The sequence below is a fragment of the Passer montanus genome, unplaced genomic scaffold (genome assembly GCF_014805655.1).
Source record: "Passer montanus isolate IOZ18808 unplaced genomic scaffold, ASM1480565v1 scaffold42, whole genome shotgun sequence".
Taxonomy (NCBI): domain Eukaryota; kingdom Metazoa; phylum Chordata; class Aves; order Passeriformes; family Passeridae; genus Passer; species Passer montanus.
Genome location: NW_024369041.1, coordinates 3,882,229 through 3,908,705, shown reverse-complemented (window position 1 = coordinate 3,908,705; position 26,477 = coordinate 3,882,229). Strand labels below are relative to the sequence as shown.

Genomic DNA, 26,477 nt, shown 5'->3' with positions numbered 1-26,477 from the left:
CATCTGCATCTGGAGAAATGACACTTCACATTCCTATCTGCAGCTGCTTCGATGCTTTCCAAAGCAATGTTCTTTCACTGGGACTACAGGAGAAACACAGCTCCAGGGAAAACCAAGGCTCATTTTTCTTTCTAGAGCCTGCAATACTGCTCATGATTTAGGTGCATCAGCAGCACAGGGTACTATTTCCTTAATGTTGAAATAAGTCACTTCAAATGCACACTGTCACACTGTCTCTGCCAGGATGAAGGGTGCAGTTACTTATTTAGGAGATTATACCTGTAAAGAATTTTCTCCTATGGAAAATTGGCATAAACCTTTTTTTTTTTTTCCCAACCAATTTCTCTCTAGTGATGTATTTTGGAATCAGTAGGAGAACTTTAGTAGCTGAATTTTCACATCAGTGAGGGTTTCCATCTTGGCACATTTTCACAGGACTAATAAGGTATCTCTTTTATAATGAAAATGGCTCCAAACCCCTTTTCCCTCTGGACACCACAGTGCATCTTGAACTAATTATGGTTAGACATTCTGGCTCCAAAAAGAGTTTTTTCCCCTAAACTGCTCATCTTTCTGATGAGCAAAAGAAGACTATGTTCCATGCAAAGGTGTGTAACACTGAGTGTCACACAGCAGCAAAATCATGAGTCTTCGCAGAAATTAAATACTCCAAGAATTCAGTGATGTGTGTCACTGTGTGCACTGGGAAAGCCTTAATTCAGGTAGCTCCCTTCTCACTGTGGTAAGTGAACCATGCAGAAGAACATCCCCTTTCACCAAGATCCTTCTTTCCCCATAGATGCTGTATTCAAACCCAGCAGCTGTCATTATGTTACTGATTTCATTCTCTAAAATATTTGTCCTCACTTTTTCCTGCAACTTATAGAGTCAGGTTGCCAGAGTACCATCCTGGCCTTGAAAAAGGATGGAGATGGATTATAAAAGTGTAGCATAAAAAAAACCCAGCAGACATATAAAACATGTTTGCAATCAAATAAACAGCTTAGAATTATATTAAATGGAAGAAAGCCAGGCATTCCCTAGAAGTTTATCCACTTATCTGGGCATTCTACGTAGGTTTTTAATTTTCTACGTGCTTATCTACTAATGCTTTCAATATGTGCATCATTGCAGTCTGAGTTAGTTCTGTACTTCAACTGCCCTCTCAGTGAGGAGATAACCCCCAGGTCCTTGGAATTGTTCTCCTTCTGGGAGCACCCCTGGGACTTCTGGAACCTTGGATTTAACCATCAACATTTAGGCAAATATCCACAAACACTATTTCTATTTACTCACAGCTGTTCCTGTTAAAGCTTTTTGCACTCAGTTCCATATAGGGTCTGCATGGGTCAGTCCTAAATGTATGGATCTGACAGGGAGGAATGGTGGATTCTGCCTCTGTCTCTGCCACGAGCTTGCCAACTTGATCCTGGCACCTTTCTACACCTCACTTTATTTACAGTTAACTAGAAGTAACCCTAACTCTGTCAAAACAAATTCTGAGGGTACATTCAAGTTTGTAGCACACCAGGAATTCCTTGATTTTAAAAGATCTTGAGTGCAAAATGTTTCTCACAACTATCTTGATAGTGAGACTGAAAGAAGAGCAGCTCTTCCCATGATTTTGCATTTAACATTTTGTCTGCCAACATTTTCTATTTCCTACCATAAAATAAAACGTATTTTCATTAATCCTAAAACATATTTTTAGCCATTAAAATGCCAGAGTAATGCTGTTAAGAATTTGTCATTAAGCCTTGTGACAACCATGGAAAGTGTTATTATTTATTGCATACATTTCTAAAATAGTTCAGTCTCTTTCCAACTTGCCACTATCTACAATTAGAAATTACCAACTCAGAGAAAAACACCTTCTCCATCTCCTGATTTAAAATCACAGCAAAACCTTGCTACGTGCTTTCCTAGACAGAGCAGTGACTGATTCTCTGGTGCCAGTATTTCAGGAAGCTGTCAGAATCTCTTGGGATAAATTCCTTCAGAATTCCATGTATCAGGAGCAGTTATGATAATAAAATTTCTGGTTGTCTTTGTGACAATCCAGCTTTCTTGACAGAAAAGCAAGAACTTTTCAGTCACTGCAACTGAACTATGTCAGACTTTGAAAACAATGTCCAGAAAGTTTCAGTGTTTAGGAAGGACCCTGGAGGCAGACTGAGGCTCATCCTTTGGCTCATGCTGAGCTGGGCATCCCAACGCCATGTGGAGGAACAGCCACTAATGATCCAGTAAATTGTATCTGCAGCTGCCCAGGGTCCATATTTATCAATCATCTAAACATCCCTGCCAGTCTCCAGATGATTCCCAATACCTACAATCATTTTTATATTTTTACATCTCTATATATGTACACAGAGAGATGTATGTATATACACATACATGTAAATGAAGGTAGATGTAAAAGTTATGTTTTATAGAAATATATTTTTATTTGTATACAGGTCCATATATAAGCAATATTTTCCTGAGTAACCAGGGTTAATAAAATAGGAGGGATATCAAAGGAGGAGGAGTAAATATCAAAGAAGAAGAAAATTTTAAAAAACCCCTTTTTTTGAGATAATATCTCATGATTTTCTAAGCTTGGATGATTTTGGGCATATAGTGTTATCGTTGTTGATGTTCCTGTGGAGCTCTGAAACACTGTTGTTCAGTTAATTACTGCTTGGTCACACATGATTTGGGCTAAGGTCAGCTCACTCCTCCCTGCACGTGTTACTGCCACGTGCCCAGAGGGAAAGCAATTGCATCTTTTAATCTGATCTTTGGTTTTCGTTGCCATTTAATACTGCAAATGTAATGGAATTTCAGCTTTCATTTTTTATCTTCTGATGCTTTGACATGTTCAGACAAGAAAGATTAGGATCAAATATATATATATGGAATAAAACTATTTTTAAAGTCCTGACCTGTATTTTGAAACCTCTGTGTGCTACTGGAGCAGTCTGCTTGTAATTTTTAAGATAATTGAAACTAATTAGTTGCATATTAAAAAAATAGCATGATTGGAGTAGTATTCATGGAAACAACATCACTTAGAGTCAATTCCTTTCTGCAGTCTGATTCAGCTGTGAATCAAGACTTGAAAAATATATGAATCCTCTTGAAACATCTTCATGTTTGATGTGAGCTGGCAGGAAGTATTCCCTGTGGTGGGCTGGAATCCTGCACAGGGATTGCTGACTGCTCACACACCAGGTGCTCAGCCAGGGACTGGCCTGGGTGCACAGGCAGCAGTGGGAGGAGAGAGGAGCCGGGCTCAGGGAGGTGGAACACGATCTGCATCTGCCAGGCCAGACTGAGCTGTGACTCTGCTCTCCAGGAGGATTTGTAGCCTCATCACTTCAGGCTGCTGTGGCCAGAATCCCTGTGAAGTACAGCAACAGTGCAGGATCTGTTTTCTTCCCTGTGATCTCTCTTATCTATCTGCAATGAGAAGTAGGTAAATAAATTGATCAGAGGAAATTTTTTAATAATTAGTGCCTCCTTACAACATGCAAAAGTATCTCATGTAATAGTTTTCTCGTATAATTCCCTATCAGTGAGTGGGAATTTTCCCTAAAAAAGGAAGGTGTGGTTAATCTGTAAATCTGTCTGGTTTAGGATTCTTAAACTGAAAGAGGGAAGGTTTAGATAGACATAAGGAAGAAGTTCTTTTCTTTGAGAGTGATAAGGCACTGAACAGGCTGCCCAGAGAATGCTCCAGTCCTGGGACTGTTCTTGACCAGGCTGGAGGGTGCTTGGAGTGACCTGGTCTAGTGGAAAGTGTTCCTGCCCATGGCAGGAGGGCTGGAATGAGATGGTCTTTGAGGTCTCTTTCCATCCAAACCATTCTCTGATATCACTCTGTCATTCTTATGTAGTCTCTCATTGATTACTGTCACTGTTACAGTATCTAAAGGAACAAAATTATAGCTTATAAAGGTAATTTTGGGCACTCCTCAAACCTCTGTAGCAAAATAGCAAATGTTACAGTGAAACAGATAAGGAAACAATGCAGGTATCTTATTTTAAAAAAGATTTGAGAGAACATCATATAATCAAGCTATTGTTAGGGCTGGTGAGATGACTGGCACTCCTGGAAGAGAAGATGACAGTGAGTTTGCCAAGGATCAAACTGCTCTCTGTGAATCACATTTAACTGTGTGCTAACAGCACATAGGAACCTTTGGCCACCACACCACCCAGGTGTCCTGTCCTTTCTAAATATTTTTGCACAAGACCCAGAAGAATCATGTTTAGTTCACTTCCAGCTGTGAGTCTTCCCTGTGGATGCATGTCAACAGGAATGCTGTTCTTCAAGCAGTCAAATGAACACATAATTATGATGCTCTTGCTCTGTTCTTCTCCTAGAGGATTTTTTTCTCTTACATTTCTTAATATGTACAGCTCTGTTGGTCCATTATCCACTGTGTTGTGTGCTGATTATAAATAGATTACAACTTCTGCAAATCTCAGGATTAAAAACTGTAATGATATCGTAAAATGGAGGACACTGCCTATACAAACAAAGAACCTATCATTTCATCTTCATTAAACATTTTAAGAATTGTAGAATTTAATATGTTATTAAATTACAAAATCAGCAAACCCACAAATTATCCACATCAATCAGTTTTGGGATCAGCATTAATTTAAAGCAGGCTCCTTTGTAACGGTGTTTACATAAAGATAAGCCATACAGCTGCAAATAAATTTTCATCTTTATTACTGATTTCTACTGAGATTTCATTGAATTCCAGTTAACTTTTCTCATTCTGTTAAATTTGAAGGCCATTATTAGAAACATGACTGTTGTCTTTTCTCTTGTGAACTGAATGCCTTCACAGATAAAGAATCCCAAATACACAAGATAAAGTCCCTTAACAATGTCACTAGTAAAAGGCTATTTTTTGAGTTCTGAGATTATCAGTCAACCTTTCAGTTATAAAATGCAACAAAACATTAATCTGTCCTGATTTAGAAAGAAAATTAATTACACATAAGGAAATAATTTCCATAGCTGTATATCAAGCTGATATAAGGACTTTTATTTATGTTCCAGAATCCTCCAAAACCCCAATGAATAATGGAAACAATAGGCATTTGGATTCCTTTGGCCTTTCAGCCTACATGAATACAAATTAAGTCACAATTAAAAATAAGGAAGAAACAGTATCAGACTTAAATGTGTTTTAACATTCAGACACTGAGAAGCAGTATCTTCTGTAAGAAGAAATGAAATTCGGCACACGTGGATTTTAGAAATGTGCCACACCATTTTAATGACTGCCCAGAAAAGCTTCCCTGTGTTTGTGAAAGTGGTGTGGATGGTTGGAATGTGGCTGCTGAAGACGGTGCAGAAAAGAAAGTCTGTATTCTAGAAGCACCTTTAACCAGGCTTCTTAAATTGTTTAACTAGTCTGCTTAAACAATTTAGGCTTAAATAATTTAGATCTAAGCAGGTCTAAATTATTTAGACTAATGTAGTGTTTTGAAACATCATGCATGGTCAGCCCTGAGAAGTAAGAGCCCAGCAGCAGCAAGGTGTAGAGATTCCTGAGGTGGGTTTCAATTTTACTGAACTGGTCCAGGCTCCTACTCCAGCAGCACTGAAAAATAAGAACAGTTTAAGCCCATATAAATTCACTGTTTTTCCCCACATGAACAGACAGTGTAATGCATCCTGAACATCTCTGAATGTCAGCAGGGCTGGCACAGAATAACACAACAGAGATTTAAAAACACATCCTGGACTGATATTTGAATATTCTTTCAGCAATGTTCAGAAGAAGAGTTTGACCAAAATAAACTTTCCTGAGAAGGGTATGAAACCTCACTAAACCCATAAATACAGCAACACTGTCTTTGCAAGGTAGACATCTGAGACAATTGTTCAAATAACAAAGCAGCTGAAACGGAAATGAACAGGTCTTCATTTAGATATTGTCCTGTTAACTAAATAGTATTTAGAAAGTGGTAGACAGCATTAAGGCCTGAAAAGATCCCAAATCCCAAATTGCTTAATGTGGATTCTTTTTTAAAGCTAAGGAAAACAAAGGACTTAGTCTTAAATGTGACAAGCTAAACGTGAATTTCAGCGGAATGAGTTTGAGCTCATCTCTGTGTTTACCCTTCAGTAAAAAGGGAAGAAGATGCATTGATGAGGAGCCACTATAAAGACCTCAACTTGCACCAAACCGAATTCTTTTATTCCTATACAACTATTTAGTGCAGAATGATACAAAGTCTCATTACTTGTGGACACTATACATGGAAATAATACATATACACACATATGATCACACTCATGGTAAGCATTTCTCTATGTGACATTAGCCCATTGCTTTCCTTATTATCTCAGTAAACAAGTTCATAAACTTGAAATAACCATTTTAGTGCATATTTTTAAGGTAATACAAGACCGAAATTACCTGTATAGTTTAAAAAGTACAAGAAGTTGAAAAGTAAATAGGTAATTTTGGAGGCAGTGACTCCTTAATGTCAAAAGAAAATGTGTAAAATATAAGGGATATATTCCTTAATGAAAAAAAAAAATATTAGTAGAGACTCAGATTATGAAGACAGCTGAAAGTTCACTTTTGATGCCTGTTGATGAATGCATTTTACAGAATCATGAGACATTTTGAAATGAAGAATTTCAACCCCTAACCATCCCACTGCATGCACTGTCATATATTTAATCAAAAGTGCACCTAGACCACAAGAAGCATACGGTTTCTAATTTTAACATATTTTTTCCTTTTCTTGAATGTTGGTGAATTAGTGAGAATCCATGCTGCAGTATTTTGTAAAAGTGCCCACAATTAATACATAATTACTTATATATGGGGAAAAAAAGTGTCACCTGGGTGCTTTTAGCCCTTTTGAACCTGAAAGAATGCAAACCAAGAAAATATAGCTTATCTGTCAGACAGCATAAAATCTGAGTTCAAGCAGAATGTGTTTGAATGCAGTAACAGAAAGTGGATGCACAAAGTAAAAGTGAAATTATTATGAACAGATTAGTTTGCAGCAGTCACAGCATATGAGCTACAGAGGAAGGATTTTTTTATGGACATCATGGCAAAGTAATTTTTATGAAGTGATGCAGGAAGCAGACTGTCCTTGCTTTGAGGTTAATTTTAACTGAAGCAGATTATCTCAGCTTCATTGTAATGAAGAGTATTAAGAATATCTAGTTCATATTTTCTAAAGTGTAGGGGTCTGCTACATGGTCAAATTTGAGAAATCCTTCTCTCCTTTTCCACTAGAGTGGAGTCCTTGGCATGTGAACTCTTGGGGCTGGGAGAACATTTGTGTGAATATCACTAACTGCACATCCAGCTCTTCTTGGGGTGGTTGCTGTCACCCACTGCTGTGTCTGGCTTTGGAGGCAGCACACTGCCAGGTCAGTGAGCAAAGGGGATAATAACAAGCTTTTAGTCCCTCTCCCAGTGTAATATTATGTCCATTTAAATCAATTTAATAGAAAATCAATTCAAGGTGAAGACCTCAAGCTGAAAACATGCGATAATAATCTGGTAGGAAAAGATACTGCAGTTGATCATAGCTGGCCCTCAGTCTGCAGTCTGTCTGTAGGGGGGTTAACACCATTTTCTGAGGCAAGCAGTCAGAAGATGGAGTTTTGTAAGTAATGCTTCCTTTTTCAAAAAAAAAACTGAATTCTGCCTCAAGACTGGATGTTAATCTTTAGCCTATATAAGCATATGGAAGTCTGTTAAATGCCTAAACAGATAGTGGAGGTTCTCAAATCTGTCCTAAAATATCTCTAGGTTGCTTTCCTCTTTTACATGTGTAGTTTTCTTTCAGCGCTCTGTTTCATAATTATTTCCAGATTATAAAAGCATGATCTGGAGTTAAAAAATGTGGTTATACCACCACTTCCAGGTCAGCACACACAGCACATGTGCCTCCTTTGTGCTGGTTACAAGGGTTCCTGGTTCTCTGATCTCTATTCCTTGATCTTGCCCACTGTGCCTCAGAGATGCACCAGGGGAGCTCCACAATTGCTTTGTGAGAGAGAATTTCAAGTTGAAGAAGCGCCCGCCAGTGCCTGCAGAAAGGCAGTGGGAAATATAACTCTCCCAGTGAGTCTCTAATAGAATTTCTTTAATTTTGGGAAGGAAATGGAGAAGAAAGTTATTAGGAAGAAATTTCACGGGGAATGGGGAAGATGTTGTGATGAACAAAGTAGGGAGAAATCAAATCTATGCTAATGCAGTGGATGCTCAGAAGCTGAGAATGACTGGCAAGAAGGGATGATTGTGTGGTTAAAGCACCCATGCCTGACTGAGGAAATCTGAGTTCATTTCCTGGCTTTGCTATCTCTTCAGCTTTGAGCAAGAGATTTAATCTCTCTGCTTGCCTTTTTTTTTTCCCCCCCTTCCTGTACCACAGGAGAGTCATTTTACTTCAGATTGTTCTAAGAATAAATGCATTAATGTGGCCAGTACATTTAAGTTTAGGCAGAAAAAAACCCAACCCATATAAAAGCTTCATTTCTCATTCCTTCGTTTCCTAAGAAGGCCTTTCTGCTGGGGCAAATGTACCCAAGTCTTCATGCCCTGTGTCTGGAAAGATGAGGAGGCATTGCAGTGCCTGGGCTGACATCTGGGCACACCCAGCTTCTAGTCAAGAGGTGAAAAAGGCTTATCAATTACAGGGTGTTGGTTTTATTTCTACACAAACATAGCCTGAGGTGACTGCACAGCTTCCTCCCTCTGGGAGGCCTGGCGAAGCAGGCAGGCAAAAGCTTAGAAAAATTGGTTATCGAAACTTCTGAGAGAAAAGAAACTTAGGACACCTGATGTTGAAGCACAGCAATATGAAATACTGTGACAATGCAAACGTGAAGGCCCCAAACCAGGAGAGATGCAGAAACACAAGCCCCAAGGCAGAACATTGAGGTGCAAATAATGACTCAGTGATTCACCTCACTGGCAAGGAACTTCCTGAACCTTCTGTCAGTGCCTTCTAATTCCTAGCACAGGCTGAAAATTGGAGGAAATTAAACTCTCAATTAATACTGTGAGCACCGGCATGGAGAATGCCTGGTCTCCCGTGGATGACTGCGAGTCCTTCAGGATTTTTGTACAGCTGGGTCACCGCCTCTCTCCTTTGAGTGCCTCTGTTTACTGCGGGCAGCAGGACCAAGTCAGGGATCACGTCTTCATTTCTGGGCCCCCACTTTACAAAGGACATTGAGGGGCTGGAGCGTGTGCACAGAGGGGCAACAAGGCTTGTGAAAGGTTTAGAAAATATGTCTTGTGAGGAGCAGCTGGGGGAGCTGGGGCTCTTTAGTCTTGAGGAGGCTCGGGATGGGGGACATCATCGGGGTGGGGACATCATGGCTCTCTGCAGCTCGCTGAAAGCAGGCTGTACTGAGGTGGGGCCGGTTCCTTTTGCCGTGTGTGGAGAGAGGTGGAAATGGCCTTAAACAGGAGAGATTCAGATTAGATTCTAGAAGACCATTTTTTTTTCACAGTTTGGATGGTTGGGCATGCATTTTGGAGTAGGTTGTGCAGAAGTGGTATGGGTTTGCCATGGGGATCTGGCGCTGGCCGATGCTCAGGGCTTAGAGCGCAGCGCTGGGCGGATGGCCGCACTGGGTGCTGTTAAATGTCTTTTCCACCCCTCACGATGCCGTGATTCCACCCTTCCATGCCGCAGGGCCGGGACACCCGCAGGCCCATTCCTGCAATGCTTTCAACAACTCCCATCTGCCCTTGGTTCTGCCAGCCACCTCGGACTGCCGGGGCGGGCTGGCAGAGGCGGCCCGCGGGCCTTGCGGGAGCGTCACACGGCCGGTGGCTCCCGGGGCACGGCGGAGGGGGCGATGAGGGGGCGATGATGATGGAGATGAGGCGATGATGATGGAGATGAGGCGATGCCTCCCGGCCGCGCCGCCGCCATGGGCAGGGCGGGGCGGCCGCGCTGACGTCAGGGCGGGCCGAGGGGCGCGGGGCGGCTGCGTGTTCCACCTGCGCGCCGGCTGAATGTCACGGGCGGGCAGCCCGGCCCGGGGACACCCGGCTCGGGGACAGCCGGCCCGGGGACACCCGGCACGGCGGGCCCGGTGGCGGCTGTGCGGCGGTGCTCGGCGCGTCCTGTAATTCGGTGTTTTGGGGCAGACGCACCTGCAGGTGCCTCGGGAGCAGCCGCCGGCAGCCCCGGTCGCAGAGGTCTTGTAGCGTGAGGTTTCGTGTCTCGAGGGTTTTAATCTCCGGAAAGGGGAAGGAGCAAAAGCACCCAGCGTGTGTTCATAGATAGCAGTTTAAAAAAAAATAGTGACGGTGGAAACGAATTGTAATGGTGGCATTTCTACTTTAGGAGTGGTCTGTTGAGATTTGTACCAAGGGGATGTTCGGTACGTTGTGGTGATTTCACTTTAATGACACCGAGACTTTGCTTTCGTCACCCAGAGCCCGCTGTTCCCTTCGCGTTCTGTCAAATGTACTTTGGCACACAATGAAACGTAGGCAACCTCAGCCTTTAACTTTGAGCTGGAGGAGGTCGAGCTGTTTATCTTCAGTTTAAGAAAGCAAAACTGCATGGGAACTTCATGCTCTAGCACAGCGTTAGTGTCCAGGCCAGACATCAAATTAAGGTAAGGATTGTCGATCTGGTACTCCATCTGGTATGCTGTGTAAAGACATGAAGCACTTTTCAGGAGAACTGGTGCATCTTGCAGGGTTAGAACTTCATGTCGGTAGCAGGTTTGTTCTTGGTGTCTGTGGCCTTTGAGCCCTGATTTGGTGCAGAATAGAATTTTTTGTTACAAAGGTGTTAAAAGTGAAATGAAGTTAATCTAAGTTCTCATTTTGTTACATTTTTATAATTGAGGCTATTTCACATATGTACTGAGACTTTAGTAAATTTCTCTCTTCTGGAGAAATATACAAAACTCTGGAGTTAGCCTGAGGTAGTAAATATTTGCATTGTTTGCTGATAATGAATGAAATTGGCAAGATTTTTCTCATGTTTGTGAACGAAGGCAATTGAAGGCAATGATCACATGCCTCTAAATTCTCTGGGCCCATTTTGAATTACATGTGTTCAAGCTGAAGAGGTGATGGCCTAACAAATGGGACATGAGTAAGGATCTATGTCACTATACAACTTAGAGTAGAAAACTTGTTTTTGAAGTTGAAGTCTAATTTCTCATTATAAAAGTATTTTTCATTATAAAATGGATAGTATTTTTCATTATAAAAGTATCCATGTTTGGGTTCCAAAAACTGCCCAGTATTGTGTTTTAGCTGTAAAGCTGTTGGAAGGGTAGAAATAGCCTCAATTAACATAATGATCTCATTTAATGTATTGTTATACTAATGAGTAATCCTGTTTAATGGAACTGTTCGTGTAAAAGCTCATTGGAGTAAAATCCATTACTTTTGGACCTGATCATCCTTTAAGAGGGATTGGTTATTGGGAATAAACCAGTTAGTAGGAAATGTTGGCACGGGCTCTTTAGATAAAAAGCCATCATGCCATCAATCTTGAGAGGAACATTGCTTGCCTGGAATCCTTAGAAAGTGTGGCTCTCTCAAAATGGAGAGGAGATGAAAGAATATAAGATTACAGAAAGTAATATGATGAAATATTTCAACAGTGGTTGTGGTGTTCTCTTTCAGCCACTATTCACTGTAAACAGCAGCACCATCTTCTTAATTAGAAGCTTTCAGCCAGGGTTAAGTCCCATGCCAGCAGGGATGCTAAGGAGATCAAAATACTAATGGTGCTTTTGATAATTAGGTTGAAAATCCTGTATTGTGTTTCAATTGGAGCAATAAAAACAGATTAGGTAAATCTCTGGATACCTGCACACATGTATGTTACAGTAAAATCCCAACAGCATTAAATCGTTGTCCCAAGGTTGAAGTTTGGCTGGTCAGGAAAGATCTTTGCATTTCTTCACAGCTCTTGGGCACAGACCCCAGCTCACTCTTAAACTGCTGCCAAGTAGGTGCATTTTGGAAGATATTCTGAGAATGTTGTTTTCTCCTTAATCAAAGTAGCTGGATTTGCAGAGTTCTGGACTTTGCTCAGTAGTCAGTCTCTGCTCTAAAAGGAGGATTCAGCTGCAGCAGTTCTGCTGACAGTATCTCATAGGAATTGAAGAAGGTCTCCTCAGGGTGGGGGTTTTGCTTATCCCTGGTCACATGGGGAACTGGTGTCGCAAGTTCTTGCTAAAATGCCTGATTCACTGCAGATTGTTGGGTTTTTCACGAGCACTTAGTTTGTTCTGAGCTGAGGTCCTGCTCTGCAGAGTGCATTTTAATGGCCTTTATTGAAGAGGTACTGGCACTGCTGGCAATGTCCTCACTGCAAGGAGGCTTGGCTTCTTAGCCAGAGGAAATGGCTGATAAGGATTTACTTTGATGAGGTGGCTGAACAACTTAAGGATCAGGAATAACCCTGAAATTGTACATAATTTCTGCAATTATTCCCTGAAGCCTAAGAAATTTTGTGCTTTTAGGCTAATCAGCCCAGATGGCTTGTGACACACACAGCACAAGAGAAGCATCCAGGGAGAACTGAATGTCCCAGCTTCTCTTGACTCAATAATATGCCTACTTTAAGCTGGAGATTCAAAAATCTCTTCTTTTGAGTAACCTTCATCTCAGTAAGGCAAACTTGCATAGGTAGAAACTTGGCAAGGCCCAGGCTGCTGCTGCTAGCAGGAGACTTGAGGGGAGGAGCACAATCTGTCAGCCTGCATAGCCTTGTCCATCAGTAAACAGAGTTAAAAACAGAAGAAAAAAATCTTCTCTGTGTAAAGCTTTTAATCGTGGAAGCTTTCTGAAATGGTAATTTGGATACATATAGCTTTACTATGACTCCATTGAGATCCTGATTAAGCAAAACAATATGTAGTGCCTTTCCGTAAATTTGAATAAAACACAACATAGATGACTAACTCTGAAACTGATCCTGTGACAAACTGTCGCTGGTAACTGAAGCTACATCTCAGTTTCTTGAAGAATCTATCTTTTTTTTTTTCCTTCAGTTTCAAACCTGAGGACATAACAAATATCTGTGTCTTCCATGTTGTAGGAAACTGACCTTGAGAAGTACGTTCCAATATAGCTGTTGGTGTATCAGAAAGCTGGTAGGAAAGCACAAAACACACATTAAAATCCTGGAGGCTGCCAGTGTGTTGTCAAAAACATGTTGGTGTTTGTTATGCTGTGGGAAACTTGCAAAGTTGTTTGGTACTCAAACATTTTCAGGGAGTCTGGTTTTGAGACTGGAAACTGATTTATATCAGTGGAATTGTAGACAGAAGCTGCATTGAGTCCAGCACTGTTGAAATGAAACTCAATAGCAAGAAAATGATACTTTGAAGATGTTTTACAAATAAGCAAGTTTCAGCTGAAAGCTGTAATACACAGATGTATGGCTGCAGTATTTTTGATCAAGGGTGGATGTTAAAGACAAGTCAGACTTCAAATAATACAGTATCTTTATGAAAACACATAAATGTGAAACAAACTGGTGTGTTTGGTAGCAAGGAGAGCATGTATCAGGTACTGATACATTGCCTCTTCTGGCCATGTAGGAGGTGTAGAAGCTGTTTTAATAGTTTTCCTTGGGAATTTGTATAAGACAATGATATAACCTTGAAAGAATTGTTATTGTTATTGGGGCTCTGGAACTCCTTGCTTAAGGCAGTCAAGGATGCAAAAAGTTTGGGGCTCAAGGACAGGTTACATGAAATAGTGGACAAGAGATCTGTGGAGGGTTCCTGAACAAGCTGTATCAAATTTAAGAAATTCCATGAGTTGAGAGCAGTTGAAGGTTGAGGAAGTTGCATTCTGTCTTTGCCCTAATCATCCCTTCCCTGGTGCATTTTTGTTTTAAGGCAACCACTGGAGTTAATGGGGTTTTTGTATTCCTCACCTCTAGAATAAAACTGGAGGAACTATATGGAGAATTGAATTGGGCTTTGAAGTGCCATGATGCACACACAGTGAAATTCCATGATTTATATAATATTTCCAGCTTATGCAGGATTCACTGTCTGTCTTTCATCATAGCAGTGTTAAGGATTTTCTCTGTCAGTTCTTTTTCTAGTATTTTTTTCCAATCCAGCAGTGGCTGACTTAACAGTATGATTTTTTTAGATACATAGCAATGTGCTGATGTGTTCTTGTTTCAAGATCATGATCTTCTGTGAAAAACTGAACTATGCTGAAATGGCATTGGCAATATGTAAGAAAGAAAATCTCAAAACTATTTTTCATCTAGCTTCTTTCTGCTTCATCTTGTCTGATCTTACTCAGTTATCACGTGTGAACCTCTTGAGGCTTATGGAAGATATCCCAGTACCAGTGAGTTTATGAATTACGTGCAGTCTCTTCCAATTTTCTCTGCTTGCCATTCAGCTTAACCTATAACTAGAATTCTTACTCAGGCAGCAGGAGAAGGAAAGAAAGAATGAGTGTATGTGGCTGGAGGGGGGGAAAAAAACAACTTGCATATTGGTTGAAAGCACAGCCTCATTGAAGATTTAAACCCATGGAAATTCTTAATCTTAAAATACCCACATAGATGAACTGCTCAGTAGCAGTTCAGACAGGAAGTATTGTTTCTATTATTAGTCATTATTTAACCATTACTAAATATATATTGAAAAATATGTTAGTACCAGTGTGAGAGGCTTCTAGCTCAAGACAGCTCAGTGTTTTTACATGGAGAACATGCATCAGTTGAATAAACAAACCAGAGGAGTAGGATGGACAACATGGCAGTCCAAAAAGGGATATTTCCAGTTATAATTAGCTGTATACCAAGTTTCACTTGGCTTTCAGCCTGCCTGTTCTTATGAGCAAGAAAATCCTGCTCCAGCTAACATGTTTGTATGTAAGAAGTAGAAAACAGTAACTGGTAACCAGCTCTTTGAGTTTATTACTGAGTCAGTGGTGAAGTAAACCTTTCCTAGAAGAGTTAGAGATGGAAATAGTGTGTTTGGATCACTAGGTAACAGTGGAGAGTGCTGAGGAAAAAAAGGTTATTCCTCTGTTTTTAAGTGAAATATTTGCTGGAGAACAGCAGGTAATTCCTACTGGTTTGCAGTAGGACATTGCTTTTGAGACAGATGCAGTCTTTCTGGATTTGTTCTTACAAGACAGATTAAATCACCCATGTGAAATGCTGTTGCTGAAGGATTAATACCATCAGCAGAAGCTGGGGCCTGTTTCTGCTGTCAGTTGCTTTGATGATGACATAATCACAAAATGTTTTAAGGAGAGATCAGGATCTGACATTTCTCTGGTAGAAAGCTTTAATTCTAGACTGCAATTGATGTTTGGGATTTTTCAGTAACTCTTAGCCACAGCATAAAATTTAAATTGCCTTTATGATGGTGATGCCACCTTTAAAACTCTTCTGAAAGGCAGGTTTCTGATTACCTGCTGCCTTATTCTTCATGTAAGAATGCCAAAAATGTTTGAGAAACCTTGGAAAAAAGATGCTGATGGGAAAGAGGAGAGTCTTCCCAAAATCTATGTACTTGCACACAAGCATATACACAATTGTGGCTTATCTTCCAGGACTGAAGTCTTGCTAAATGCAGGGAAGTATCAAGACAGCATAGGGACCTAGATAAAAATGTGCTTTATAGTCAGAGTATGTTTGTTTGGGGTTGTTTTTGGAAGGGCTTGGGAGGTGGTGCTGGTGAATGATTAACAGGTTTTGGCTTCTTTGTAGGCTTGTGACTTTGTCTCTAGGTTGCAGAGCATTGGATCTGCAAGGCAGGCAGACAGTGTCTGTCTTTTCTTTCTTCAGTTTTTCCCCTTTCTGTTTGTTAACCCTGCAAATTTGGTAACAATTTAAAGTATCATCAATGAGAGAAACAAGTAAAGACTTCTTGTTTCTCTGACAAAGACATTGAAAACATCTGCATCTTTTGCTGTTTAAGAGCTATTAAGCAACCCAAGTGAAGAAGCTTGACTTGCTCACTGGGCTGGAATCTCCTGGGTTGGTTCAGTCCACAGGAGGCTGTTGCTTGCATAACATAAGGAGTGAAGTAATCCACATAATAAATTCCTTCTGGCAGGGGTGTTTCAGCCACGGAGCCAGATGTATTGGTCATGATTATGGTAATTGTTTCTGATATATGGCAATATATCCCTCCCACCTCTTGCAGCATTCTTGGGGTCAGCACACCTAATGTAGTGCTCTTATCATCTGGGCCTTGGATGCCAGTGAAAGCCACTGTGCTCTGGGTTTTGGTTATGCAAGGGCTGCCTGGTGTTCATATCTGCAGGTACAGGCTTGACCTTGCTCATCCAGGTTGAACAAGGTCTGCTGAAGAAAGGAATTGATGACTTCCTGCAAGAGGATGCATCAGATGCAGAGCAGGTTCAGAGAGGAGTTGTGCATGTCCAGTGCTTTATTCCAGATTCTGGCTGCCCTGTCCCTGACAGCAGTTAGGCTGTCAGCACTAAGGCAGTGTCACTGCACATCTCATTTATGAGCAATCCATAATAACCTGCATTAACACTTGAGAGGAACCTGAAATTGTGCTGTTTCTTCTTGTTTACAGACCCTGATATTCTCTTTTACTGGGAGTAATTTTTCTCTATCCTCAGATATCCTCTTCCTTCTTCTTTTCTTTGTGCTGAAGCTGTTCTTTGCTGCAGCTGGCTAAACATCTGGACCTTGACTGCTTTCCACCTTGTTAGTTGTGTAATAATGCCAAAAATCAGTGCAGCTTTACTTGTTTGAGAAACAGATTTTTAGCAGAAGTTTTTCTTGTAGGTAAAATTTGCATGGCTTTTTTCAATAAAAACTAAAGGGGCTTATGATAACTCATACCCTGTTTTGTTTGAATGTTTTGGTTAGGTTTGATGTAAAAATGTGAAGTTTAAAATGTGTAGTTTCTGTTTTACTAATATGGAAAGCACAAGTGGTGGGCAATAATTACAAAGTATCCTTGTCTGGGCAGATAACATTTAGCCCTTTTTCACTTCCTTGAGGTGCCTGATGTTCTGTGTAAACAGCATTAATGGCAGAGTGAACTGACAGAGTGACCCTGAGGGATGCGGAGGGAGTTTTTGATTCTGGAAGTGTTGTGGTAGCTTTCTTCTGCAAAACAGAGCTGCATTTCCCAATTGCTTTTTCTCCAGTAAGTGCTTATGTCCTCTTGCCATATCAAACATTAAGAATTCTGATGAATAGCAAGAATGCTTTTAGAGATGACAAGGGATGTCACATTTTCTGCTGTATTGACCAAAGATATTGCTCAGTGTTAGACATACTGAAACTCTTTGTGATGTATTTCTTGCTTCCTTCTTTCCCCCTTTATTCATTATCATGTTCTGCTCCTGTTCTTTGACCTAGTATGTTTTGACAGTAAATTGAGCACAAGAGCAACCAGGATAACTGGTTGTTTGGTGTTTGCTAGATCAGCCCTTCCAAGTGGGTAGAACCTCGTTAGTGTGAGGGAGGAAAAACAGAAAAGGGTGTGTATCTAAGCTGTCTTGAGGCCTGAAAACAGAATCTCACAATTTGGGACACACAAAAGCAAGGTGATTTCAGAGAAATAGAACAAGAAGCCCTCGCAGTCTTGGAATTCCTTGCTGTACTTCCTGACTGTGGTACCTTCAGAAGGCAGTGTCAGGGAAGCTGGTGTTAATCATTGCAGTTTGGACATAGGAGTGGGACAGTGGCTGAAATTTAGGGATGCCTTTGTAAAGCATTGGGAATTGATTCAAGAACAGGTGTTTTGGAGAAATGGAGGACAGGAGAAGGAAGGCAGGCTTGGAGGATTCTACTGCAGAGCTGCTAAATCTTACTGGATCTTGGAGTGAAGGTGGCACTTTGGCCTGAACTGACACCACACTGTGCAGAGTAAACAACACAAAAAGTTGTAAATACTCAAAGTTCAATCTTGAAGCCATCAGAATTCCTGGTTGCATTCTGATTCATTTTAATTCATACAGCATGCATGATTTCCTCAGGATTCATGATCTTGAATTCCCCAGGGCTTGTCATGCTCAGAGCAGGTGTTTGCCAGCTGGATCTCTTGCCAGTTTCTTCCGTTCTGTTAAGCTCCCATGGTCCTCTTAAAGCTGAAAACTGACTTGCGATTGTGCTCCTCATGTTGCAGTGGTCTTAAGTGAGTGCTAAGGAAGCCTTTTGCTATTTCTGCTGCAGGGACCTCCCAGATTTTTTCCCTGATGACATTCAATACCTCCCTACTTTGGTGGAAATAAGATATTTTCACATAATTGATCTAATGCGTTTTTAATAACCCAGAGGTGTAAGAGGTGGTTTTAAAAGTTGTGCACAGGACACAGTTGAAATACACGTGCACTTAAATTTCTGTGAATGAAACCCAGATCTGAAACTGCTGCCGTGGCAGGAGGACTGCAGAGGGGAATTGCTCTGGCCTGTCACCAGTCTGTCAGATGTGTTCCATCCCACACTGCTGTGACAAGAGGAGGGGAATTCAGTCCCGTTGAGGAATCTGGAGCTGGAAAATGCTGTTATCTTCCTGCTGGCAGGGATGGTAGGGATTGCAGTATTTTAAGGTGCTTAAGTTTTCAAGTGTATGAATCTTTCAGCTGTCTTCTTCTGTTGGGCAGAGTCTCAGATGCAAAGCTGGACTTTACTGACAAGCTAATGTATAGGAGACTGCCTTCCTAGTGGTGCTGAAACAAACTGTGAATGAAATTACAGTGAATGTTGTGCCTGCCACTTGAAACTAAGAGTGCAGGATTTTATTGAGGTGTAAATAATCCTGTAGAGGAAGTACCAAGGAGGGTGAGAATTAATATCCTTTTGCTTATCACCAGGATCTTGAATATCCTTGAAGGTAAGGATGCAGCAGCTTTTCAGTTAATTCAGATTATACTTCAGGGGGGGGTCTGTGGATTTTAACTCCTTTTCCCTGGATCATTATGTAAGGCTAGGCTCTTTATAATTAGCTTAATTCTGATTAGGCTTGTGTGCACTAGATAATGTATTTCCCAAGGCAAAGAATATAAAACTTATTTGCCCAAATGCCAGTTTTTAAAAAATCCATTGATTGCTTAAGTCTAAAAATACTTTGAATTTCTTTATAGTACAGTAGGCTGCAATTTAAATTGTATTGAACTTGAATCTTCTGGGATGCAGAAATCACACACTAAGTGGTAACAGTGCTGCTTGAAAAGGGAGTTTAATTGTGAGGCTGGTGTACTCTTTCCTAGTACACATAGCTAAAGATTAAGGAAGTTTTAGAGAACTTAATAAGAAAATTCCCCATTTTCTGGAAAACATCTGCCAGATATGATGCTGTTAAGTTTTAGTGGTTTTTTTGATGACATTGTGTTTCAATGAAACAACTGAAACCTGGGCTTGAGGAGGTGGCACAGTAGTTACAGTTACATAGCCAATAAAATACAGAGAAGTATTGTTTGTTTTTTAATTTAATTATCTGAAGTGTTCTGGGCTATCAGTATGGTTTTGTTGAAGATAATGTGTTGTCTTTGCCTAATCAAGGATAAATGAGCAAGAACCCTTCCTAGAGAACTCTTAAGGTCTCCTTTTCAAGTTTAATTTGCAGCACTTGGTGGAGGATTAAAGTAATCTAATTAAATGGCCTCATTTAAATTTTGCAGTCACCTAAGAGATGGTAGACAGATGTGAAAAGGGAATTATCCATAAAGCATGCAAGTTAAATTAGCAGCTTTCTAATTTAACTTTTTCAATTTGGAAGATTTCTTCACGAGACTTGCCTTTTCTTTAGAGTTAGGTTATCTTCTGAGGGATCTGCATTATGATGCTTGCTGGGATGAATTCATCAGCATATTAAAGGCCGTTTTTTATTCATGGAGTTATTAAAAAAAGTGTACTTTATTGTATGTAGTTGACATGAAATAAAGATCTTTGATGTTGCTATTAAAGCCTGATGATATTTTCTTGTGCAAGAAGTCTGGCATTAGACACTTCAATCCACAGGCAGGCAGGTGTTATACACGGTGAATGAGATGTTCTGCTGGTCCCAGGGGGAAATACTCGTGTCCTTTGCACACCTGGGTGAGGGCAGTGTCTCTGGTGTGTAAGATTTCACTGAGTATTTGAAAAGTCACAATTTGTGTGTTTCAAAATGGAAGTGCACACACCAGTTGCAGAATGTGGATTCGGATGTTTTCACAAGTTAGGAGCCCCTAAATGCCCTGTCTGCAGTACCTTTCTCTTTCTATCTTTGTAATGTAGATCTGCTTCCAGAAGTACCGCTCTGGGGTATCCTATTCACTGACAAATCCTAAGGGTATTTCAGTTGGCATGAATTTAATGCTGCTTCGATCTTATCTTTGATTTTATCTTCAGTTATATCACTGAGAATTTAAATGTTTCTTAGTGAGTCTTGCAGCTTGGGGAGTGATTCACTTTAGGGTAATGATTGCTGTGGTTACACAAGATATTCTGTGTACTTTGAATAAGTAGAACTTCTGAATTTGCTTACCAACACTGACCTTATGCAGCTGTTGCACTGTATTTCAGGTTTTATGTGTGAATAAGATGATTTCCAAAATAGACTACAGTCTCCATACAAAGTGGAAACAATGGCTAGGAATGTGAATCTTGGTTTGGGGATATCCATAAGGTCTGGGAACAAAAAATGTTGTGATGAGATGCATGATGGGTGTTTACTTCCTATATTTTAGGCATTGGGGAAACGGAAAAACAATCTCAAAAAATTTGCTTTTAGTCAGATTTTACATTATCATTTTTTGCAGATTTATATTGCTGACCACAGGTTTTCCTTATGTCATATTTGTATATTTGTGGCTTTTTAAAAAATACTAAATCTTAAGTTTATGACTTAATAATTGTAACAGTTGAAATGTTCAGTTTGTTGCTGAAAATGGGTAAATGAAAAGAAAAAAACGAACAAAAAAAAAATCATCCAACCTCTTCTCGAGTTTATTTTGTAGATTACAAAAGGAAAACAAAAAAAGATGGTTTATGTAGAGAATGAAAGTTGGGAGAGGGAGCTGCCATCTGAAGAACATATTATTGCCAGATAATTGCTGGAACTCTGGAAATGTGTCTGGGTTCCTCTTTATCAGCATGGTGGAGTTCGGCACAGAAGTCTAGGAAGTATATAATTGCAAATGTATAGAAAACTGTGTTTAATGTGTGGTTAATTTAGGTTTAATGTTGTTTTATTTTTCTTTCTTAGATTCAAGCACCCTTTAAGGACCAATGTACCCAATAGCTCATGGAAGAAAAAAATCTAAACAGGACATCCTTGGTTTCCAGGCTACCGAAATATGGAACGAAAACTTTAGGGGCTGTTTTGCAACCTATGCCAAACGGGACGGCTGTGAGCTTAGCAGGGAGTAACGGCGGCAAAAATTACAGCAAGCACAATGGCACTGTTGGAATGTCTTCCTTTGCTTTCAACTGGAAAAAATCAAATAAATATCATCTTAACGATCAGAATGGGAGAGAGGCCAACACCAGACGCAATTCTAATGAAAAATTAATTGATTCTGAGAAGTACCCTCAGTCTCAAGGAGCATTGGGCAATGATGAGCTCAGGGTGGGTTTGAACAGTACTGCTTCAGTTGCGTCAAAAGCAGCAAAGCAAACCAATATGTTTGTATCTTCTACTGAGGAGTTAAATCCAAAGTCTATACCTGGACTCTCTAGTTCAGCTAAATTCACCAAAGGTACCCTGTCAGGAAGGACATACTCTGGACTCAATGCTCCAAGATCAAATTTAAATGGATTTTATGGAAACCGGCCAGTGGTAGGTTTGCAGAGGCCTAGAGCTAATTCTGGTGCCACAAGGACAAGTTCTGGAGAAAGCCTGGCACAATCTACAGACAATGCTGGCAAGGCTTTTTCCTGTGACAAAATGGTAAGATCACAAAGTTTTTCACATTCCATTCAGAATTCTTTCCTTCCCACTGCATCTCTAACCAGGTCACATTCCTTTAATAAAGCTGTGGATCTTACAAGGCCTTACCATAGTCAAAATCTCGCTGCCAGGACGCCTCAGAGGTCTGCTCTGCTGTCAAGAAACGCGTGTCAGTTGGATGTACCCAATGGAAATGAGCCGGTGAAGTATGGATTTACCAGAGCGTACTCGGCTGTGTCAGCTCCCTGTTCCAAGAAACCCCCACTGTCAAATGGATCTGGGTCAGCACCTTCCTATGGATACAGATTAAGTCGGCCTTCTCTGCTGAAGCCTGCCAGGCAGCGGTTTGCTGGGAATGCCGTGGTGGATGGCAGCAAAAGCGCGGCTCCCGACGCGCGCGTGGTGGAGAGCGCGGAGATTTCAGCAACCATCAACAGAGCCGTTGATAAAAACAGCATTCTGGAGAGCAGGGCTCAAAGAACAGAACCTGGGGAGGCCTTGCATGAAAGTCTGGGGAAACATGGGTCAAAAGTGATGTGCATGAGCGATGATGGAGATGAAATATCTATATCTTCTTTGTCATCCTCTGAGAAAAACGATTTGAGTGAAGACTTCAGTGACGATTTCATAGATATAGAAGAGGCAAACAGAACTGTACAAATCCAGCAGAAGGAGAGCTGCCTTCAGGAATTAGAGCGTGGGAGCAGAACGTCCATTGAGCCATTCACATCTCTCAAGGAAGGTGGAGGATCTTGCTGTAATGCTGATGACTGGCTTGATATAAATGTGTCTGGTAAATATATTTTTATGTTCTGTTTGAAATTTTAGGTAAATTCTAATTTACCTAAATTTACAAAATTCTGCAATGGTAATTAAGTTAATATAATTTCCCATTGCTTCTGATTTGTTTCAGAATGGAACTGCTCTATGCCGACATATGTATTTGCTTGTGCCTTTTCTGCATTATAGGGTTTTTTTTTCCAAGCATTATTTTGAAGAGGTCTTTGTGATAAAATTGAAGGTGACCTCCTTTAAACACATTTGTGTTGTGGTTGTGGGATCCCTCTTATCCTTGCTATGCCATTCATTTTCTGGGTTGATGATATTTTAAGAAAATTTCACCTCGTGCTCCCTTCACCTCTGTAGGCAGAGAACAGCTGTAACTGATTCTACGTAGTGGAAATAAGTGTAGGATGTGTAATTGAGTTAGTTCAGTTATAAACAGGATTGTTACTGGGTCTTTTTTTTTTTTTCTGATGCATATTAATTCTTTTAGTTGAAGACAAAAGAAGATGCTTTTGAAAGTCACATTTTTAAATCTTTCATGGGCTTCTCATGATAAAAGCTTGTTTGAGAGATGTTGCAATTGAAAGACTAGATCCAAAGGGCATATTTTTGGACCCACCTTCTAATATGTTAAAGAGATGCAGATTTCTAGAAAATAGCTTCCACAGTGGGTGAATTAGGGCAATGTAAAAGGTTAGCAAAGATGTTGATTGGAAGATTCCTTGGTTGTAGCTGCCAAACCAGCTTGAGCTTTTCCCCCTTCTGGGCTGAGGGAGCAATACTGTAGGAAGCTTTCAGGTATTTGTGCTACAGTACAGCTCCAGCAAAGGTAGCACACCAGTAACAGACATTTTAATGCTTATTTTCTGAATATTGGATTGTTTCTGTAATCTTAACTGATGCCGTTTTCTTTAAGCAGTGGATGACAACAGTGAAAGCACAAAACACACTACTGACAATGTCATCTCTTCAGAGATGAACTACAGAGCTGGCTCCTCCTTTGAGCTTTCTCCATCTGACAGCTCTGATGGCACATACATGTGGGATGAAGAAGGGCTGGAACCCATAGGAAGCGTCCATCCGTGTGGAAGTTACGACTCTTCAGAAATGAACAGCATAGTATGTACCTGCATTCATAACTTGCATTATTACAGTGTTTAGTTTATTGCTTATTAAGTATTTTTTTAATATTAGTTCTTTTTAAGAAAAAATTATAATTGTTTCCTCTTTCCGCTGTAGTAGATTGCTTTGTGAAACTTCTTGTTTAGGATCTCCTGTGTCTGGACAGGTGACCTTGATCAGGCTGTTTGCACACATGTTTTTCTTCCTTTATTCTAAAGTCAGGACAAAACAGGTCCTTCCTTATGTAATTTCATAGCAGTGCTCACAAAGAGTAAAGGAACTTGATTTCTGCAAAGGATAGGTTCAATACCTCCTACTGATCTCTAAACATAGGAGTGAAAAAGCCAGAAAATAGCTGTTGCCTCTGTGGCTTCTTGCATTTGTTGTTCTATACTGTGTGCTCATAGGGCCCTCGTGAGCTGAAGCAGACATTTGATTTCTCTCTTCAGTCAATCATATCATCTTTGAGGTAGAGACCTGTCTGTAGCTCACTGTAGCAGGGCTCTTTGTGTATCTCCAGTGTGATACACAAATGCAGCACAGCCTTTTCCTTGCTGCTAAACTCAAACTGATGTACAAGAAGAATCATGAAATATAAGGAGAGTGGATGGAGAGTTGTTGCTGTGCTGTGATCCTTCATCTGAGATCAGAGAGCCAGCCTGGGAATTTTAGTGGGCCTGAAGAAAATTCTGTCTGTCTGCCCTTCTTTATACTTCTTTATCTGCACAAACTTCTGAATCAAGCAACTTGGATTTTATTGACATGATGGTAACAATCAGAAGGTTTGACAAAACCAGTTTGGTTTAATCAATGTGTCATGCTTTGTGTGTTTCGGGTGTGTTAGGTACTGTGTCACCACTGCCAGTTTAGTAATGTAGATACCACTTTCAGACTTGGGCACAGATAGTTAATTATATTCTCTGTGTGTAACTGAATATCAGTTCCTGATATATTTTCAGCTGCTTGTGGTATTGTTTGCTCTCAGTCTTAAATTATGATGTTGGGATCTAGTGCTTGAAAGAGTTTAGCAGTGGTTATTAACTTTTAGTGGCAATTGTGACCAGCTTGGAAAAGCTGTTAGAGATTTTTATAGTGTGAGTTTTGTAGCTTTATTGGTGTTTATAGGGAAAACCCAAGTTTCATGGAGGCCACTGCAAAAACAAACACCCTTGTCTCCACAGGCATGCACATGCCTGGAAAAAAGGGAAGTTTTTAAACTTTGTCCTTGGTAAGTTTTAAACAGAGGTCTTTTGATACATACTCTGAAAAGTAACAAACTAATGGAAGATACTTCTTTTACTGTGCTTTTGGAGTATACATCTAGGTTTTGATACATGTAGCCCCCCTTTGTGCATGGGTATGAGTTCCTATTGAATCAATTTGCTGATTGACAGAAGCTGTTCTAAGCAGATGTGGAGCAGAGGTACATTAGAAGCCTTTGATATTCTTGTTCACTATTTTGGATTATTTCTTTGTTTATTGAAAGTGAAGAGTTTTTAGAGAGGTTTTAAGAAAGGAAGAATGTATTTACTAGGTTTTGAGTAAGTGGAGAAAGGAGATTTTAAGCCTTGATGTTGAATCTAGAAGATCACGTGTTGTTTCTATCCATTTTGATTTTTTTTATCCTGTTACTGCTTTTCCTGAATTTCAGTGCTTACCATACTGTGACATTTATCTGAATGAGAAAAGCATCAATAGCACGTTTTATTTTTGCAAGGCAGAAATGTGTTTTCAGTAGGATGGGTTTTGAGGGGAAAAATGTAGCTCTGAAGTGTTGAATTGCCTCTTAGTAGTGGGATTTATTTTTTTTCTTGTACTCGTGGTTTTGGTAGAAATTACGATATATTTGATTTCTTCAGCCTAAAGATTAAACAGTGATCTTTTCTAATCTGAAGATGCAGAAGAATTTCTTAGGCAGTTTTTCATTCTTTCTGAAAAATAGTACTCTTGAGTAGGTTACTGTAAGCTTTTGTTCCATGTTTTTCCTTTTCTCTGCAAGCAGGGATTATAAAGACAAAAACGTGAAGGCACTGAGAATAATTATTGTGATTAGTCAACACGTCAGATGTTTTGATTGCTGGGAGATACGTGATCAAATTATGCAGTTTCTATCCTCTAGTGTGGTGAGTTAAAAGCATTTCATATCTGTGTGTCAAAATCCAATTGATGAGAGTCAGATTTAAGAATTTGGAGTGCTTGGGCTACAGCCAGCCTGCCTGCCCCTTGGATTAAGTATTTCCAGGGCAGTCACCAAAGCAGTAGTTTTGGAGTTCCTGTGGCACCAGGCTGGGGTGAGTAGAAGCAATGTGGCTGAGTGACAATTTAGGGAACTATGTGCTGAGTAATTGGTAATGTTTACTCACAATTGGCCTTTTTCTTCCTCATTTCCATCCTGCTGTTGTTCTGGTTGTCTTTTAAGCTGTATCCTTCTTAGTATCAACAAATTCTAAATGCTTTTCCTAAGCTTTTCCATAGATGGCAGTGCAGCTCCCACTAGGGTGATCTTAGTTTAGGAGTGTTTGGACCATCTTTTTTTGCAAAGGGGATTTTAACTGGCTTTCTGAAAAGAGAACCAGCATAGGAAGGCAACAGCAGGAACTTGTTGGCATCTGAAGCTCATTGTTCCTTTTTGGGGAGCAGAAAAGCCAATATATTTACCATTCTCAGTACATCTTGGTTTTAAAGA

The 26,477-nt window shown here is 40.3% G+C and overlaps 1 protein-coding gene across 4 annotated transcripts in view; it reads left to right on the top strand.

Moving 5' to 3' along the window:
• Nucleotides 1–10,370: 10,370 nt before the first annotated feature.
• The window catches only part of CCSER2 (coiled-coil serine rich protein 2), a 61,385-nt gene continuing 45,278 nt past the window's right edge, over nucleotides 10,371–26,477 (top strand). Inside the window, exons 1-3 of one of the 4 annotated variants that reach the window (XM_039719581.1) lie at nucleotides 10,371–10,627; nucleotides 21,200–22,676; nucleotides 23,586–23,788. In XM_039719581.1, coding sequence (XP_039575515.1) covers nucleotides 21,239–22,676; nucleotides 23,586–23,788 — 1,641 coding nt within the window. In that variant the 5' untranslated portion in view covers nucleotides 10,371–10,627; nucleotides 21,200–21,238. The remainder of the gene's footprint in view (nucleotides 10,628–21,199; nucleotides 22,677–23,585; nucleotides 23,789–26,477) is intronic. The other 3 variants (XM_039719582.1, XM_039719579.1, XM_039719580.1) reach the window with 3 other exon arrangements.